Genomic DNA, 20,701 nt, shown 5'->3' on the forward strand with positions numbered 1-20,701 from the left:
GAGAAACAAGTATATAATAACACACACTACTTTAGAAAGCAAGTTTTACAAGCATTCCTGTCTTTACATAAATAGATATACAGCCTATGAAATGGAATTTCTGTCATCTGTAATCACTTGTAATTATGCCCACTCCATTGATTAGCATAAACCAAATAGAGAGAAGCTCTCATCCCAATTTTGAGTTGAAGAAAAAACCTCACAGATAGATAAAACAGACAGTAGTGCAGTAAATTTCAAGTACAGGGTATGTATTTCAATAAACAAGCTAAATCCTATAGTGCAGAATAGTTACACTTCGGGCAGATTTATCAAGGGTCAAATTTCGAAGTAACGGGAGTTTTTTTTTTAAATTGGCCTATTCGATAGTCTAAGTACAATCGAAATTCAATTTTTTTTTACTTCTAATTTTTACTTCAACCCTTGACAAATCTGCCCCTTCATCTCAAACAAATCGCTCACAGGGAAAGTGTAGATCCAGAAGAATGATGCCATAAAATGTAATGGATTAGAAAGAGAATGCACACTGAGATGGAGGAAGAGAGTGTTGTGTGACCCTCACTTGGGCACCGGTGAAAAGATGCTCAGCCCAGCTCGGAATCTTTTGATGCTTCCACTGACTCTGAGCCATCGAAGCCGCCTCTCTTGCTGTGAGCGAAGAACTTCATTACTCAGATACCGCCACTGATGGGAGGAAAAGAGGGACACAATCCTGTAGAAAAAATTAGTCAATAAGGCAAGGTTAAAATATGAACATAAGAAAGGGTTATTAGTGGGAAATAAAAAAGTTTTAAAGAAAATAACTGAGATGAGCAAAGGGGGAGATAGATGTAGAATAGTGAGCGTAAAGGGGATCTGGAATTCATCCCTTGGGTCCATTACCTGGAAAATCACAGGGGTACGTGTAAGCCTGACCTAATAATCTAACTGCTATACAACCAGTCCTCACTCTCAGTTGGAGGTGTTAATTGATCTGTTTTCCGTTTTCGCTGATTGCAACCAAAATATTCCCTCCTCCTTATGATTTCCCTATTCCTCCTTACTTCTTTACTGCACAATAATGTTCATCTTTATTGTGATATGAATTAATCATGTATTGCATGATCACCATTGTTGTAACAGTATAATGCTCACAGATGACAGTATGCAATCATGTTTTTGTGATATAAAACTTTAAAACCAATAAACATTCCAAATTTTTTTAAAAAATTAAGGTTACTCATTACAGAAATGACAACATGCTAAAAAGGAAAACAAGGGGGGCAACTGGAACTAAAGAAATTTGAAGTAAAGAAGTTGACAGATTGAAATTCTGAGCTGTTATGCAATTCCATCCATTTAAGCTTTCACTTCCTCATCCTGTTCATTTCTTCATTTGATTTTCGGTTCTTTTCCCTTTCTGCTCACTCTTAATACTAACTTTTAGTATGTTATAGAATGGGCAATTCTAAGCAACTTTTCTATTGGTTTGTATTATTTATTTTTTGCAGTTTTATATCTATTTGCCTTTTTCTTGACGCTTTGCAGCTTTAAAATGTTCGATTACCCCTTCTAAAAAGCAAATGCTTTGTAACTACAAATGTATTGTTATTGCTACTTTTTATAACTCATCTTTCTATTCAAGTCTCTCCTATTCATATTCCAGTCTCTTATTCAAATCAATGCATGGTTGCTAGGGTAATGTGTACCCTAGTTACCAGGCTGCTGAAAATGCTAGAGAGCTGCTGAATAAAAAGCTAAATAACTCAAAAGCCTTAAATAATAAAAAATGAAAACCAATTGGAAATTGTCTGAGAATATCACTCTCTGTATCATACTTAAAGTTATCTCAGGTGAACAACCCCTTTAACCCACTTAAAACTTACTTCTTAAGCTGAATTCCAAGCCCAAAAGCATCCCTGTTTGATGGTTGAAATACATCAATTGTGGGTTCTGTAGAGAGAGAGAGAGAGAGAGAGAACCAATATGAGAAGCCATATGAAAAGAACAGTTAAAAAGTATGTATAGAACCACATGAATTGCCATATATGGGGATTTATATTTCTTAAAGCAAAACACATTTGTAACACATACAGTATATGACTGTTTTTATCTATCACCTACTATCACCATCCACACTTGTTCAAAAACATGCACATAATGAGCAAACGTAGGCATTTGCTCATTATTTGAGTGACTGTGCCTAAATGTGTTCACCATGGGAGCTTTGTTCCAGTACCTCCAATGGGGGAAACATTTTTTATGTTATAGGTGCTGTTGAAATAACTATGCATAGAACATTGTCTAAATATTATATAGCTAACTGTACTTCAGATTCACGATTTTAAGATATGTGCTTGTTCTACCCATATTCAAGTGTAAGCATAAAACTTAGTAACATGAAACTTTATCAACAATTAATTTTTTATAGCTAGCCTCAGCTGTGGGGTAATGGATAGGAGGATATTAAATTGCACTATTGTACTTCTAGTCATTTGCAGCAATGTAAGTTGGTAAGGGAAGTATATTTGTTACATTATAAAAGTGTTTCTGTTTATGGTCCCCATACAAGGCTTCTGAAGACCGTGGAGGCACAGGGGTTCATAAGGTGACTCCAAGCCTCTCCCCGTTCTCTTGCTCTTTCAGGCCTGTTCTAAACTGTCAAATAACAAATAAGGATTAATTTGCAAAGAAATGGAACTAATATCAAAGTACCAAGTTCATGTGTAGGTGATTCCATAACTAAGGATATCTAAGCTTTTTCTATGTCCTATACATATGTACAGTATATTTTTTTTTAGATAAGAACAAAATTAATTGTGTGTGTACAGAGTGTAGTTGAATGGTCCAGGTGTTGGAAAGTTACTGTACATACCAGCCCCAGCCTTAGCTGATGATGTACCAAGTGGACTGGTGAAATACTGGACAAGTGGCAACCCTAGCATCTATAGAGATCACAGCCGGAACCACTATGGTGGGCAATGACATAACTACACTAGGGGGAACCGACAGGGTGGATTTGGTTAGCACTTGTGACCCCCCTGTATTGTGGCCCCAAAACACCATTCTGGTCCTACTCTACAGAGCTGAATTTGGTACTGCAAATTTGGTTAAAGCCACTGCCATACGTAAAACCTATGCAAAGGACCTCAGTCACAAAGAGTTCAATCATGTATAGCCATTCAGCTAATTTATCTGCTACTTTTCTCCAAAGTGTGCTACTGAATAACAAAACGCAATATAGAATTTTGGAATCATATATTTATAGCTGCCTCCAACATCAGATTTTTTAAATATTTTAGTAATTTGGGGCATTCTTCATGTATTGATCATTGATGTTTTATATATATTATTTATTTAGTTCCTGCTCCTATGAAGTTTTCATAGGTATTACTAGGAAAAAGGGTGCAAGAATCAAGAAAAATATACTTATTTATGTTACAAGAGGTAATGAGACTGGGACGGGAAATGGGTACTCACCAGGTCCATCCAGGTACTGTGAAAGAGAGAAGCGCAGACGTAGGACAATTGGCTCTGTTCGGATAACCTTCCAGGCTGTAGCTACCTCTTCCTGAAAGGAAATACACAGGTTGAAATGGTGTTTAAAAAGATGTAACGAAGAAAAAGAACTATAGAAACTGGACAGAGAGTAGTGGAGTAACAGAACTCTATAGGGGACAAGTAGAATGAGGGTGAAAAGGCAACCAAAAGAAAAGAGCAGGAAGAATGGAAAATAAGAATGGAAAGGAGGAATGGGTGGAGGCTGAGAGCATGTACTACCCCCATGGGTTGGGTTATTTGATTTGACCATCAGAGTGTTAAAACAGTAAATGGTTGTTCCACTTAACAAAACTGATACCATACAGGACTTTGGGCATGTGACACCTCTGTGGGAGGAGTGGACTAGAATATGGTTAATTTACATGCCTTAATGGTAGGTCTTGTTTTTCAAGGTGATTATAATAAGTGATGCATCAATGCAGAATTACAACATGGGACAGATTAGGGAGAAATAAATAATCAATTTCTGCTTACTGTGTAAGAAAGTCTCTATCTGCTTTTCTGTGCTGCCACAAATCTAATCTGCACTTGACACCTATGCCACTGATATCCACTTAAAAAGTCATGTATTAAGAGCCTTTGATGTCTGGAATGAGAGATTTTACTAGGTTGCGTCCCACTCCAAATTATTTCCATAATTTGAACCCCGTAGGAAGAGAGAGACATAATGTTGAACAATGTAGTTGGTGGCCAGCTGCACCCCAGGGTTTTTAACTCCCACACCTTCCAACAGATATCCTTGAATTATGATTTTAATATAACATTGACCAACCATTAGACATTTTGCATATTTGGCCAACTAGGTTATACATTGATAAAACCCTTTAGGAAACAGGGACCCCAAAGGTAAAGAAAGCAAACAAATAAAGTAAGAAAGTTAATACTGTAGAGATGTAGGAGAGGGGTAAAGGGTAAGAAAAAAAAGAGGAACAGAAGTAAAACAGGAGGAGTAGACAGAAATAGAGAATAGACCTAGAGAAGGAAAAGTGAAATAACATACATCAAGGAATCCAATATTAATGTGTAGATCAATGTCAACATCATCAATGGTCCCATATTCTCTGCAATAGAGCACAAAAACCTAGTTAAAATATTATATATGCCTATAATGCTAATGAGCTGTGACAAACTCAAAATAAAAAAGTATTGAGTTGATGCAAACTACAAGACAGTTAATAATATCTAAATAATACACAGGACTAATCTTCAAATTCAAAAATATTCAAAGTAAATTGTGTGTAATTTTGTGCATGCCTAAGTGTTATTCACAAAAGGGGCACCTATATACAGTTCTTACAACTAGTGGCCTGCTTTGATTAATGTGTGTAATGAAACTCAATGTGCATAGTAGATGGTGAAAAAGACACAAGGCAGCCCTAGAATTCACACCTGCCTAAAGGAGAATATATTTCCAAGGTACCCCTAGCATGTTTCACTTACACACACAGTTTTGTGTGAAAATACAAAATACTGCATTTATTCTGACCTGTGCACACATTATTTAAAAATGCATACACAAATTTAAAATGTGCACACAAAAGAATTAGAAGGAACATTGAGCCAGATTACAAGGTTCTCCCTGTGGTTGCATTGGTTTCCTTCTTCACTCCGAAAACATACAGGCAGGTAGGGTTGCCACCTGGCCGGTATTTTACCAGCCTGGATGTTAAAAATTATTGTTGAGCCCAATGTTATTAATAGGGAAAAATGATTAATATATAGGAAGGCCGGTATTTTTTTCCGGAAAAGGTGGCAACCCTAAAGGCAGGTAGGGTTGCCACCTGTCCAGATTCCACCCAGACCCAGACCAGTATTTGGAAGGGCTGTCTGGGTGAAACCTTCCTGTCTGGATTTTCAAATCAGAAAATCCGGACAGGACATTGAAAATGATGATATGGCAATCATGTTATGGGGGACCTGAAGAGGATAGTTACATTACTGGTCATACCTGACAGATACTGCATTCTCACTGTATATCTCCTTTACAGCTTCAATATCTGCATCAAGCTGGGGATGCCTGTACAGATCAGCACAGCATGTACCCTAAAAAAAAAAAAGAAAAGAAAAAAGTTAATAGCTCTTGTCAATGGAAATACTGGAAGGAGCGCAATGGACAATTGGGGAGGCAGTGCTGGGAACTGCTAAAATGAAATGTGAACAAGAGACTGGCTGATAGGGATGAGGATGATTTAGCAAATGCATTGCTGAAATAGGAACTAATGGCTTGTTTCAGAGCTACATTATCTGTTACCATTAAAACATGGGCAGTGGTACATATTGTCTGTGCTAAGTTCTGTGCTAGTTGTGCCACTCAGCTAGAACAGCTGTCAAGAGGGGTTTCTGTAATTGCACATGTGCATGGTGCTGCCAGGGATTTTAAAACAAATTTACCACAAAGAGTATAAAAACAACGTAAATATGTCCCAGGAAACCAGAAAGCAATCCTATACTATCATGCTTTAATGTCCCTTTCATAAAATATTGACATTTCATGTATTTAATTATTTTTACTGATGAGTTGCTTTTTTTAAGGTGACAATTATCGGAACAATACGAGAGTTGAAATATTAATGTCAGGATATTTTCTTTAAAGCTGGAACATAATTAGAAGCATACAGTAGCTTTCTGCTCCAGACAGATAACACTGAGCTTCACAACCTATTGTGAATTTATGTTTATGTACTGAGCACAGAACTAAATACTTTGAGTTATTATTATGCATTACACTGTACATATATACATAATAGATCTGTTACAAAGATGGGCCATCCATCTCTTATTGAACTACAGTTTAGAAAAACTTTAGACAGGCTTCAGCTGTCAGACAACCTACTTCATTACATCTGTACTATCCTGCAGACAGCTGTATATCAGTATATAGAATGTGGATGTGGGTGTGTACACCCATATCCTACATCTGTATGTCAGACCCTTTTCTTCTGCAGGTGATCCCCTATTCCAGATAAGACAAGTCCTTATTGTTAAATATGATATACATTTAGCTAATTATCACCTGCACTCCATACAGGAACTCCCCACATTCATTGTCACCGTCTGAGTCCTCCTCGGGCCAGTTGTGTCCTTTGATGTCCTAAAAGAGATGACAAATGTTCTCTATGCAAATCAGAACATTACTAACAAAAATGCATAAATGTGTCCATGGTGCAGGATGCAATGTGTTGTGGTTGCTGGTACTAGGTGCTCGAGGTTGTGTAGTTAGTGCCACTCACTCTTGTGCCTACTATTATACATAAAACCATACTATGTGGGTAGTTTGTATGAGCGCAGTACTTCTGCTTTTAAATTTAGCAAGTCTGCTCGTCATTGCTACCCTGCTGCTTTTCTATCACCTCACAACAACCTTAATCAGCCAAAGACTGTCAAGCTGGAGACTGTGGCTTTAACCTAACTTGAAGACTTTCATTGTTGTGATTAGATGTACAAAATGTATATCCATCTGTCTGTCTGTCTGTCCGTCCGTCTATCTTTCTATCAGTATTACTTCTGAGTTAGGTCTGTACAATGCAGAGTGTTCATTCCAGAATTCAAAGTATCCCTCCTCTATTAAAACGATAAAATAGTTTAATCCTTAGAATGTGAAGTGTTTTCAGATCTGGTGGCCCAAAAAATAGTTGTAGAACAGAAGAGGATCGGCACACAGGCATTCAAGTTGCAGTGTTAACTGCTCGTTTATTGTGCGGACTGCAGTTAACGAGCAGTTAACACTGCAACTTGAATGCCTGTGTGCCGATCCTCTTCTGTTCTAGAGTATACGTGAGGCTGCCGGATCCTTTGGGATTGTGCACCGGGCTGATCTGGAGAAGGGTGCGCGATTGTTCCATCTATTTTGGCGAGACCAAAAAATAGTTGTGACATAGAAAAAAATGATAAAAAAACCAGTGGCAATAAAAACTGTGAATTCTATGAGTACCTTAGAGAACAATATGCCAGATTTTTTGTTAGGAGATGGAGGATAAATGCAGACATGCCATAAGTTGTTTTGTATATACTGGATAGATAGACTTTGACCAACTAAATATCAGTCGGTCAAAGATCTCCCTCATAAGTATATGAAATGCAAATGTTAGGGCCCTTTCTAACTATATAGAGACATATTGAGTTTCTGCACTGCAAACAGGCCCTATTTGCAATATGAGTTTGATTTCGGAGCACTAGCATTTCAGCACTAGTGCTTTGGCAAGAAGAAAGGATGTGCATGCTCGCTATCCTTTGAGAGGGAGGGGGCGATAGAGGACACTGGTATACGAGTGTTCACAGGCCTATTATCTACACACCATTGCTTTGTACCACTACTTTATCTACAGAAAATGTTGTCTAAAATGTTGTCTACAGTTGTCACAATATTGTGGTAGTAGCCAAAATGTTCAGAAATTAACAAATTCATTAGTACTTCTCAACTTGCTTTCTACTCACCATTTGTGTTTGTGTGTAGGGTCCCCTGAAAGTTGTTTTATGGCTGGGGGTCTGATGCCCCCCTCATCAGCAGAGCTGCCATTGTCACGCATACAAAAGCATGCTTGGTCACCCAAACACAGGACTTAATGTCGCTGCAGGAATAAAGCACAAGAGGTGTTAAGCAACCAAAACAGACTAGTGATGAAAAAAAATGCATGAAGGAAAATGTCAAAAGCATCAAATGCAAGACAAATTAAGAGGTTTGAATTGAAAATGAAACAGTGATGATGAAAAATGTAAGGTGACTTTCTCCATCTTAGGGGCACATTTACTTAGCTTGAGTGAAGGATTAGAAGGAAAAATACTTCGAATTTCGAAGTATTTTTTTGGTTACTTTGACCTTCGACTTTGACTACGAATTGAACGATTCGAACTAAAAATCGTTCGACTATTCGACCATTCGATAGTCTAAGTACTGTCTCTTTAAAAAAAACTTCGACCACCTACTTCGCCAACTAAAACCTACCGAGCAACAATGTTAGCCTATGGGGAAGGTCCCCATAGGCTTTCTAGGCAATTTGTGATCGAAGGAAAATCGTTCGATCGATGGATTAAAATCCTGTATGAGTGAACATGGGTGTCAGATTCTCAGATGGGCCCTGGAAAATCCAGATCAACAATGGATGGTGTCAAAAATATGTGAAGACATAGGCTTTCTTTTATGAAAGCTGCCCTAATTAGGGTCTGTATTGGCCATCTCAATCAAGTTTTAGCAGACTATACTGGTGCTAGAATTCAGGGAAAGAAATACAGCATTGCAAGTGTATATACAAGTGTAATACATGTTTTTTTCAATACTTCTATCTTTTTTTCACACGTATGCATGAAGAACATTTTCATGCACCTTTTGCATCCTTCTTGGTGCTACCCTAGATTCAAGACATTTGTTTTGGTACTGCCATAATTATTTGGTAGAGTAAAACATTCACAATATATGCCTGCGTTTAGGAGAGGATCAATAGTTTTTAGTTTAGCAAATAAGTGACTGATAAAATGTTTGCTTTATATAAAACACCACATCTTCTTTCTGCTAGACACATTTACTCTGTATTAGCAACAGCTGTATAGATAAACCACAAAGCACAGGAAAGTAGATTCACTTTCTATTTCTGAAAAGAGAGTATGTCCAAAGCCTATTTACAAGACATAAAAAACTATCTCAGCTTCTTTTCAACAATGTATACTGATGGTCTACTGCTGCCAAAATCAAAATCACTTTCTATTTCTTGAAAGGAGCATTTGCACAGTCTGAATAATAGATAACAAGCCTACATCAGAAAATTCCCACACACTTTTCCTTACCCTTCACAGACAAACTTTGGCATGACCAGTGATGCAGATGGACGATAGTAAGGGAAATTTATTACCACAAGTGCAGTGTCCAAGGAGCAGTTTTGATAAATTACCATGTTTTGTTCCCACAATGCAACATTTACCCCCATAATTTCAGCATTATTGTAGCCACTAAGGGTGTTGCAAGGGTCAATGCATCAAAACAGATACAAAAGCACTTGTGTGTTAGCAAATCAGCTAACACTTTAATTTTAAAATTACTTTTTTGTTTAATTTGGGCACATGTCTACTAGGTCTACTGATGCAACTCTCTGTGGGAACCCTAGATTTATCATCACATTTAAGGCAGCAGTAGCTCCAGGGTTTCCCAGTTCCATATGTGGATTTGCGCACAATGTAGCAAAAGTGGCAGGTCTGGCACAAGTGTGCAAGGTGCTATAACTATACAAACATGTTTGGTTGCAAGAACCATGAATGGTACAGGTATGAGGCCTGTTGTGCAGAATGCTCAGGACCTGGGGTTTTCCGGATAAGAGATCTTTCCGTAATTTGGATCTTCATAACTTAAGTCTACTAGAAAATAATGTAAACATTTGGATCACGTACAAGGTACTGTTTTACTATTAAAGAGAAAAAGAAAATAATAATTTTATTATAATAGAGTCTGTGGGAGACAGCCTGTCTGTAATTCAGAGTTTCCTGGATAACGCGTTCAAGATAAAGGATTCCATACCTGTAGCAATAATTGCAACAGTTGCATGCAACCACACTTGTGGCTGCATTCTTAAAAAACTCTTAATATCCTGTGTTATCGACAGCATATGTAGATGGTTAATACCAAATCCATTAGTCCAAAAATAAATGTCAGATTTAAAATTTATCATTAGAATCAAACAGGTGGACCATGCAGGGCTCCAAAGCAGGTTTATTCTACATTTACAAGACAAAACAATTAAACTCTACATTTACAGCAGGGATCAGCTGTCATTAATTTAGCTGTTTTCTGTCATTGGACTGAATTCCACGGCGCGGCTTGTTCCGATTCGACTCAATGAGAGGAAGCGGATGCGACGAGACGGATGCGCCAAATATAATGTAAATAACAGGAATGTCAGACCTACAAGCTGCGTGCATCCGACACAACGGATGCGAACACCACACTTTGCGTCTTCATCTGACAGTCGTGTCGGATGCACGCAGTTTGTAGGTCCAACATTCCTATTACTTACATTATATTTGGCACATCCGTCACATTGCATCCGCTTCCTCTCATCGCGTTGGATCTGAAGAAAGTGCACGGTGTGGTTAAGCCTAGGCCAGGATTTGTGCTTGCTGAGGAGCACTGGGGATGCGCAGCTTGTAACATTTTCCTTCAATTTTTTGAAAAAAACAATTTTATACAATTCTCAGATACAAACCTGTGGCCATAATGGGAGCCAAATGCTCAAGTCTATATCACAAGTCTGATGTCAAGGAATGAGGGTTAGCTTTAGGTTGCTACAGAGGTTGACCACACTTATTTACCTTTCCTTTATACAATGCGTGACTGCACATAAAAATTGTACAGCACGCTCAATTCTACTTCACCTTCAAAAATACAATATACAGCATGCCATTGCACAATCATATTGTATTCCATAATTCAATTAGATGTGGCTATACAACCTTACTTTTTAAAAAACATTTGCCTGAATGCTAGGAACAGTGGAGCAACCTGTAAATAGGAAAGGGCTGATTTTCTAAATGGGGTAAGGTACAAAGTGCAAAAAAATGGCCACAATGCACTGTGCATATTTGTAACCACCATTGTCAGACACAGCTGTGAATGCCTCACAAGTGAGTACAACAGTTTTAGATCCAATCATGAGCAGGGGCAGAGGGCGACATTTTTGTTTATGGAGGCTATCAAAAGAAAGCTTTCCACTGAAGAACATATACAGTAATTATATATGAATATGTCACAGTTGGTCTTTTTTTAGGGGAGGCTAAAGGTGGCCATACATGGAGAGATCCGCTCGTTTGGCGATGTCGCCAAACGAGCGGATCTCCCTCCGATATGCCCACCTTGAGGTGGGCAATATCGGGCTGATCCGATCGTGGGCCCTAGGGCCCAACGATCGGATCCTAACGATGCCCAAACGGGCGGTCGGATCGCGGGACCGCATCAACGAATAGATGCGGCCGCGATCCGACGGGATTTTCTGTCCCATCCGATCGAGATCTGGCCGACTTTCGGCCAGATCTCGATCGGTGAAGCCCGTCGCGGGGCCCCATACACGGGCCAATAAGCTGCCGACACGGTCTGTCGGCAGCTTTTATCGGCCCGTGTATGGCCACCTTAAGCCTACCTAAATCTTTTTTTCCCCTCCTATAATCATGCATGCCAATGAGCTCAAGGTGAATAGGAGTGCTCCACTACATGCCTTGGATTAGATGATATACAAAGGCAAACTGGTGCATGCTGCAGACTGCTCCTTTAATACATTGGGACTAGGTACAAACTCTTTTTTGCATGGCACTCTAATAGCTAATAACTCAAAATATTTCCCCCATTAGAACACATTGAGCACCCATGGATTAAGGAAAGAAGCCTTTCTTCAAAGACATTCTGAATAAGTGAAAATGGTAAATATGGTCATCATCGACACTGTCCTCTACTCCTCAATATTTTATACTAGCATAATGATTTCAATGTTTTTTCTTTGTTGAAAAGGTGACATAATATGGAAGTCTGCAACTCTAATACTGCAATATGTCCATACCTCCCAACTGTCCTGTTTTTCACGGGTACAAAGTTTACTTTATTATTTTATACGGCAACTGCAGCAACGTTTCGGACCATCCAGGTCCTTTCTCAAGCTGACAAAGTATCATACACATAAACACAGAAATATGTTCAAACTTTCATAACCTGCCAATTTTTGTAAAATGAACATGGTAATTAGGAGGGTTTGCCACAAAAATGGGCGTGGTCAAAATATTACACCGATTTCTGCATGGCAAATCTTTTTGTCCCTCTTTCTGTTTCCAAAATGTTGGGAGGTATGTCAGTAATGTTTCAAATGGATTAGACATGGAATTTGGCTACAATAAGCTAAAAAAATAAAAAGCTAAGACCAAATCAGGGATTTCTCCGGAGGGCAACCGGGGGCTAGTGTCTTCCTTTGCCTCCTCCCTCCCACACACAGGATTGCATGCATTGTGGCCTTGCCATAAATCCAGGCCTGGACCTAGGATAAAACAGCTTGCAGTCTTTTGGATCCTCCAACTAGCAGTGTTTTTTACCATATAGGCACAGAAAAGCCTGTGCCTAGGGTGGCAGCATTAGGAGTAATGAAAAAAAATACCCCTACCTTTAAATCCAGTGATGGAGCTGAGGGGGGGGCATGCATAAAGCCTATAATGCACATGCACTGATTGGTAAGAAAAGGAAGTTGCTGGCACCAGCTGCTAATACTGCTGTGATCTTCAGACCTTTTTGGTTCATGCCTATCTTTAAAGGGCACCTGTAGGCTAATAAACGGAGCCCTGGGTGCGAGCAGCCATGTTGTGCAGAGCTTTGGGCATAATGGGCAAGTTGCTCCATTCTCTCATAATGCGCATGCATTTGCCCCAACATGGCCACTCATATTGGGAGCTCCTTTCCAGTGCAGGTGTCCTAGCACTGGCGGAGGGCAATTTATTAAAAAATCTACTGTTACCCCCAACTGAAGAGTGGGCTCTATTAGCCTGCACCTTTGGTTGGAGAAAATGTATTCGGCCAACAGGTGCCCTTCAAAGTCCAGTGTTTGGGCAAGGACTACTTGGTTCAGAAACAGGTTTCAAATAAATAAAAATATTGAGGTTTCAACCAACATTTGTAGAATATCTAGGACAACCAGTAAGTGTTTATTCAAAATCTTTACCTTATTAACCTTCTAGCTGGTATTACTGGAACTTCCCCCATACCTCACCCTAACTGACCTTCAGGCTGGGTCCCTAGCCTCTGCTATGTGCCCCCCAAAGGAGGCCACCCACTCAACCAGAGAATGAAAGACCAACAGGTAGGTTGTAGCAGGTAGTAAGTACAGGGTGTAAGGGGCCCGAAGGCTCAGCCAGGAGTAGCGGACCAAGGAGGAAGCACAGTCCAATAGTTCGAGGTACAGGCAAGGATATAGAAAGAGAGTAGTCGAAGTCCAGGCAATAAGGTCGGTTCAGGCAGCAAAGGTTCAGAATACGAAATCAGGCAAAGGTCAATACACAGGATCAGGAATGATAATCACAGGAAGCGCACCCAGGAACTCACGAGGAATAACCTATAGTAGGGCACAGTCTGCAGTGCTTCAGCATCTTTTATAGGCCTCCTTTGGCGCCAAAACGGACGCAGTGGCGTCATGACGCTGGCGTCTTCACGCAGGAGTTTTGACGCTGGCGTCTATTCTGAAGCTGGCGCTTAGGCGCCGGCGACCAATCCGATGCTGGCGGGTATTCTGGGACTGCGACCAGAAGGAAGCACATGGAGGATGCCGCCATCTTGGACTCCGCCATCTTGGGACGCCAGGTAAGAACTCCTTACACAGGGCTCCCTTGAGACAACCCATTTTGCATCTTGCTCTTTATGCACCAAAGCAACCAGCAAATCTGTGCACAGGACTAGTATAGATGCTCATAAGCAGTGCATTGTGTATGGCATTTTTATTAGCGCAACTGGGCATCCATTTTAAAGCATAACATAAATAATAAGCCATTATTTGTTTCTAATGCTATTCATTAAATAACTCTGATTTCTTATTCTTCTGCTATTTAGCTGTTAAGGCATAAAGAAATCTTGTGGCCTAACCCAGCCATATATATACTGTATACTTTATCCCACAGAAGTAACTGTATCTGTATTCAGTGTAGCTGTGTGTTTTATTACAAAACAAGAAAGAGGCCTAGTAGTTTAGGTTTGTACAGAATACAATACATGAACAGCTGAGCAGTAAACACATACAGAGATACAGAGATATATGTGTGTTTGTGTGTGCGTATATATAGCTATGTACATGTTTCTTTTCATTGTGTGGATGCATGTGTTGGCATTCCTATGTATACCGTACATTTTTTATTTATCTGTGTGTGTGTATATGTGCGTCTGTAAAAGTGTATGTAGGATGATTCTTGCCTTATGTACAAATAATATGGACTTTACTGATAGACAAAAGAAGCAGAACTAAATATGTATGAAAGGAGGAGGAGGGGCACATAAAAGCATTGGGGGAAAGCAGAAATGAAAGAAGGGCAGGAGAATTCAGGGTGGGAGGGAGAACAAATAACAGGGAGGGTGAGAGAGATTGAAGGTGTCAGGCCGCGCTGCCACAGTGTGTGGGAGAAAGGGACATAGGCAGTAACGGAAAAATATGAGATGTAGAATTGAGCAAGCTCTTTCTATATAAGATGAGGGATGTCTTGTGACTGAAATGAAGGACATCTCCTATAGCAGACAACTATCACTCGCTGCCTGTAAATGCAGCAACAAAATTGTAAAATACAATTGATATCAGAATGTGTTGTTGTTTTTTAGCAAAGGGATACCTCCCAAACAGTTGTCTATGCCTGTCTTCTTTAGCAAAAAGCTGCCTTTCTCTATCATAACACTGCTGTCTTTGTATGTTTCTTACTGTTAGATGATGGGTGTCTCCAGCAGTCTTCCTAAAAAGAACACCGTATGTCATAGGATGGCTGTTCCTGGATATCTCTCTCTCTGTCTCTTTCAGCTGATGGATGTTACTGGCTGTCACAGGCACAGCTGCTCCTGCCTTTGTTATTCCTGGGCTGATGACAGCCGAGAGCTCTGTGCGCATGTTCAGCTCATCCTCTGCAAGTCACATGACCTTGCCTGTACAACAGAGACTGGTACCCAATAAATACAAAGAGATTATCCCAGAAATTAAGAATGCATGATTCACATTTATATCACATTTCCTATTTTACCTGATGCATAGGTTGAACCAATAAAAAAAGTGTTCTTTGAATGTAAATAAAGAATTAAAGATGCTTTGAATGCTGAACACTTTCTGTTGTACGGTCAATTATGTTTTTCTTAACAACTTACAGATTTAACTGCCAGTTTAATGACTGTCAGGGGATACTGGGAGTTGTGAATTAAACAAAATGGAAGGCTTCAAGTTGGGCATCTTTGAACCGAAAATGTATCATAGAGAATCGACATACCAAAAATTAATAGTTTTTCCCACTCTGTAATCCTGGCCTAATAGCTCAGTATAGTTTCACTCAACAGCAGGGGAGCAAACAACTGCTAACATCATGTTGTGGTTGAACAAAACATAAATTATGTAAGGTGTCCCTCTCTATACTAACCAAGGAACAACCCTGTGACCTTTCAGCTGTTGCTGAAATATAACAACATAAGTCTATGAAAGTGTTCATTCATTCAGGTCACGATAGACAGTATTTAGTAGAATTACGTCTAAACGCAAGGGGTCTGACTTTGAAGATTTTCATTCATCCAGGTCATAGTATATCTAGTATAGGTAAATCTAAAAACAACTGGACTTGCTGAGTAATCAATGAAGATGTTTCACTACTCATCCGAGTAGTTACAATGAAGAGTTACAACGTGCCATTGTGATTGGATTAGTGGAAGAGTTTATATGCCGAGAACTCCCCACACCAGTCAGTTGAACTGAAGAAGCTGCTCGGATGAGTAGTGAAACGTCTTCATTGATTACTCAGCAAGTCCAGTTGTTTTTAGATTTACCTATACTAGAGCAAGGGGTCTGAGTTTTCTTAAAAAGTCCAATTGTTTAGACTTAATTTAGACAAAGGGCCAGATTCAAATGTGAAAACTCATGGACGAGATCCAATTTGAGATGTAATTCTATTCATAAAAATGTATCTCACTGTTTATCACATGAAAAATTCTATGGGAAAAAAAAATGGAACTGAATTAGGAGAAAAGTTATTTATCCTTTAATTGAATCTCGTGATAAACCATGAAATAAGTTTTTCTCACTGAACTCAATCTGGTGCAAAGTTAGACAAAAGCACACATTATGCAAGAACTAAAGCTTAATTACAGATGTAGGTTAGAAATGCTGTACATTGTGTTTTGGGCTTCTGTACCAGCCCAAGGCAACCACAGCCCTTTAGAAGTGAAGATCTGTGCCCCCAAAGATGCCCCAGTAGCTCCCCATCTTCTTTTCTTCTGATTCACTGCACATAGTCTATGCTGCTGTCACTTACTGAGATTAGGGACCCACTCACAATATACAGTACTAAGAATATAAATGTCAAAATATAAGGTTGATTAGTAATTAATACAGATAATAACTACATGGTCTGTTGATATGGGTTTCATTCAATTATCTGAAGATTTTGTGATTTTCTGGGCTCAAATCTGAAAAAGTGGCAGTTTTCTGGGAAAAAAAAAGTTGCATTTTTCGGCGATTTTATCGAGTTTTTTCCCACACAGGAAATTTTTGGAAAAATTTATTGATAAATAAAAAAAGTCAGTGCGGATTTGGTCAGAGTAGTTTTCAGAAAATATTGAGAACTTTTCAGATTTTGATAAATAACCCCCGTTAGATTTAAAAAAAAAAATTAAAAATAGAGAACAATTCCAATTCCACAATTCCAGAGACACATACTAAATATTTGGGCCTGTCCCTGGAAATAGTGCATTTCATAAACTGAACAGGTCACCTTGACAAATTCATTTATTTAGGAATGCAATCTCCTGCCAAGTTTTATCAGGACATGTAGCCTATGAACAACACAGTGTGAAACATTGACTGTATTATTGCAAGTTTTTTTCTCTTTACTTTCACCAAACTGTCTGGGCAGTTTCTCCTTTAGTTTTGGCCCAATGAAGAAAACAATATTAAAGAAGAACTATTGAAAAAACAAAAAAGCACAATGTCACAAACTTATACCCTTTTATATACTATATTGAATTTTTTTTTGTTATATTAGTAGTTCAGATTTTATGTATTTATATAGTCTATAAGTACAATGCATCAGTTTACCTTGCCTTAGTTACAGGGATTATTTCATGTTTTTTATGGTTTTCTAAAATTTCTAAATTACACTGCTTATATTGCAAATAATTCACTATACCTTGTAAAATTTTATTCTTCAGCCAACAACTGTATTGTTTTTAGGTGTAATATTGGTGAGGAGGCAGCCATCTTAGTGCATTGTGTCTGATTCTGAGCTTTGAGCCAGCACTTCAGGATAGAACTGCTTTGAGATGGCTATTGTTTCTCCCCTTCCCATTGTATTTTACCACGACTTAGGTTGTGCTTCCTAGCCCTTGTGGTAGACATGAGAATAACACCCAAGCAGGAACAAGCTACCCATTGTTCTGTTGATAGGCTGCTGTGGATGGAAGGGAGAGGGTGATATCACTACAACTTGCAGTGTAGCAGTAACGAGTGAATGAAGTTTATCAGAGCACAAGTCACATGACATGAGGATGCCTGGGAAACTGACAATATGTCTAGTCCATGCCAAATTTTAAAATAAAATATAAAATAATCTTTAAAAAAAAAACAGATTTCAGTGCAAAAGTCTATTAACTGATGTGTTTTGAAAAAAAAACATGTATTCCTGTGACAGTATCGCTTTAAGCTTCCTAATATTTTTTGTTCTCACTAAAAAACAGTCACAGACATTCCAAACAGCAGTTTAGTAAATATTTATGAGCCATTAGGACAAACAGTATTATATCTTGAGGACACAGGCTGTAATCCTAAAGGTATATCTAAAAACATTGTCATAAAGCAAGATAAGCCTCTGTTGCCAGAAAGAAATCAGATTTAGTTAGATGTGTACTTGGAAATTGGTTCCTCCATTCAAACACTTCTTGAAGCACTGGTTTCCAAAACACCATTACTTATTGTATGGTTTTCTTTATTGATGTTTCCATTAATTCTTAAAGGAAGAAGAGAAGCAGAGAGAGAAAGAAGAAAAAGAGAAGGCAGTGATGTGCATTCCCATTTATATATGTACTTGTTTCCCTCCTAGGCAGAGCACACATTATGATCAGTGGCGTAACTAGAGTGACTATCCACATCCTCCCGCCTACTTCCTGTCCCGTCCTGACTCCGTCCATATCCCACCCAATGCCGCCCACATCCCACGACTCCAACCATGACCCGCCCGACTTGCGTCCCCTCCTCGCCGGTAAGAGAACGGCTGGTGAGGAGGGGGTTTTCTAATTAGCCATACAGGAAGCAGACCCCACAGTCCAGGTCCCCTGTTCCCACCTGACTGCAGGGCCACTCTAGCAATGGGCTTATGTTCTTCTTCCTGCTGTGAATGGCGTTTTGGCACATGCGCAGTAGAATCATTTCGTCGGTACGGATCTACTGCGCATGCGCCAAAAGCCACGCGCATGCGCAGTAGATCGTACCGGGCGAAATGATCCTACTGCGCATGCGCCGTTCAAAGCAGGAAGAAGAACGCGTGGAAGAAGATGTCGTCTGTGAACTCCCTGGACTGGATTTGCGCAGTTAGGGGCATTTGCCCAGCGGGACAGGTAGGCCAGGGGGGAGGGTGGGCAACAAACGGGAGGAGGGGTGGGGGGTTTGCGCCGACTAGGTTTCCTTCCCCTTTAAGGACTGGAGTTCAAAACTGCACTGAATACTCCAGGTGTGGCCTTACCAGGGACCTATAAAGAGATATAATTATGTTTTCATCCCTTGAGTTAATGCCCTTTTTTATGCAAGACAGAACTTTATTTGCTTTAGTGGCCACAGAATGAAACGGCCCAGTATTAGACAACTTTGTATCTACAAAGACCCCTAGATCCTTCTCAGTGCATAACCTTGCATTTATCAACATTGAACCTCATTTTCCAGTTTGTTGCCCAGTTTTCCAACTTAGTGGCAAAGGAATCAGCAACCTCACCAACAGCTCAGCTTGCAGTCCCAGATTTTAATGAAAAAGTCCAGAGTTTCTCTTTGATCTCCTGCACTTACACTAGAAAACAATACTACGTTTCTGAAAACTTAATTAAAATAAGAGGTCTTTATTGGCAGAAAACCCAAAAGGCTCAATGCCTGAACATATAAACATTTGTAACAATTTAAGTAAGATAAACAAATTTACAATTGTAACTTTTTAGGATAAACAGGTCTGTTGGGAGAACTTAGACTAGCAGCTTCAAGTGCAATTTAAAGGACAATTCATTAGCACATAAAATATGTCCCTAAACTCCCTGAAATGTGTCAAAACTTTCATAACCTATCACATTTTGTAAAATAGACATGGTAATTAGGGATGTGGCCACAAAATGGACATGATCAAAAATTTTGCAGCAGATCTTTTTGTCCCTCTTTCAAATGTTGGGAGGCATGTACTACAACATAGCTTGCTATAGCTCTTTGTGCCAGTGATATTTTTTCTATGTTTTATGTAACTTTGGTGGACCGAGACCTCCAGAGAAAAACATTTCTGGGCCCCCTCTATTTTGTTGCCCCCCCCAGCATATTTTCTTTTTTTATATATATATATATATATATATATATATATATATATATATATATATATATATATATATATATATATATATATATATATACACACACACACACACATATACATAACACATACACATATACATATACACACACATACAATTTTTTTTTAAATATATATACAGTATTTGTAATATAAAATATGGAGACTGACGTTTCGGTCTGCTATCAAGCCTTTCTCAAAGTTTATGTGTTATGTTTTGGTAGCCGAGGATGAGTAGAGTATAATAGTGCTTTATTAGCAGGTTCATACAGACATTACACAACAGTAACTTCCAACTCTATAACTCTTAAGCAGTATAGAAAGTACTATGTATACACGGTATAACTCTTGTGCACAGTGACACCTACAGGCCCTTTGTATAAACACCACATATTCCCCCTATAATAGGAAAGCATTTGGGCAAATGTAATAAACAGCAACAGTTAAACAGTATGCATCTTAAAGCAATATTATGCATTATTCACATCACATAGTCCTTGGTCCTTGCAAGTAGTTTTCTGATTCTCTCAGTATGCCTTATAGGTTCACTTTCTTCAGGTCTATTGCAGTTGGCATCAGGAGTAGGAAAATGTCCTTCATCAAATGGAGCTTCTCCAAAGTCATATCTAACAGGAGCAAGACGACTTGCATCCCATATACATCCATCAGACAGTTCATATGTGTATAGTCCTCGCTGGTGTCTCACTTTAAGTGGTGTAGTAACTTTAGATTGTCCTTGTTTCAGTAGTCCTGGTTTCTTAATTCTGACTAAAGATCCAGGCTGAAAGTGCACTTCTCTTGAACCACATTTTCTGGCTGTATAAGCCTTGCATTTGGCTAGTTGACGTTTGACAATGTCAGCAGTAGACAATTTGTAGGCACAGTATTT

At 39.1% G+C, this 20,701-nt stretch overlaps 1 protein-coding gene across 4 annotated transcripts in view; it reads right to left on the minus strand.

Moving 5' to 3' along the window:
• Nucleotides 1–15,127, minus strand: part of parp6.S (poly(ADP-ribose) polymerase family member 6 S homeolog) — a 39,319-nt gene extending 24,192 nt beyond the window's left edge. For 2 of the 4 annotated variants that reach the window (XM_041588373.1, XM_041588372.1), the window contains exons 1-8: nt 14,949–15,126; nt 7,975–8,108; nt 6,554–6,631; nt 5,489–5,583; nt 4,541–4,601; nt 3,460–3,550; nt 1,866–1,932; nt 563–712 (exon numbers count right to left, since the gene is read on the minus strand). In XM_041588373.1, coding sequence (XP_041444307.1) covers nt 563–712; nt 1,866–1,932; nt 3,460–3,550; nt 4,541–4,601; nt 5,489–5,583; nt 6,554–6,631; nt 7,975–7,977 — 545 coding nt within the window. In that variant the 5' untranslated portion in view covers nt 7,978–8,108; nt 14,949–15,126. Of the gene's footprint in view, nt 1–562; nt 713–1,865; nt 1,933–3,459; nt 3,551–4,540; nt 4,602–5,488; nt 5,584–6,553; nt 6,632–7,974; nt 8,109–14,948 lie in introns of all 4 variants that reach the window. The other 2 variants (XM_041588371.1, XM_041588374.1) reach the window with 2 other exon arrangements.
• Between the last annotated feature and the right edge of the window lie 5,574 nt (nt 15,128–20,701).

Source organism: Xenopus laevis, chromosome 3S (assembly GCF_017654675.1).
Source record: "Xenopus laevis strain J_2021 chromosome 3S, Xenopus_laevis_v10.1, whole genome shotgun sequence".
NCBI classification, from domain to species: domain Eukaryota; kingdom Metazoa; phylum Chordata; class Amphibia; order Anura; family Pipidae; genus Xenopus; species Xenopus laevis.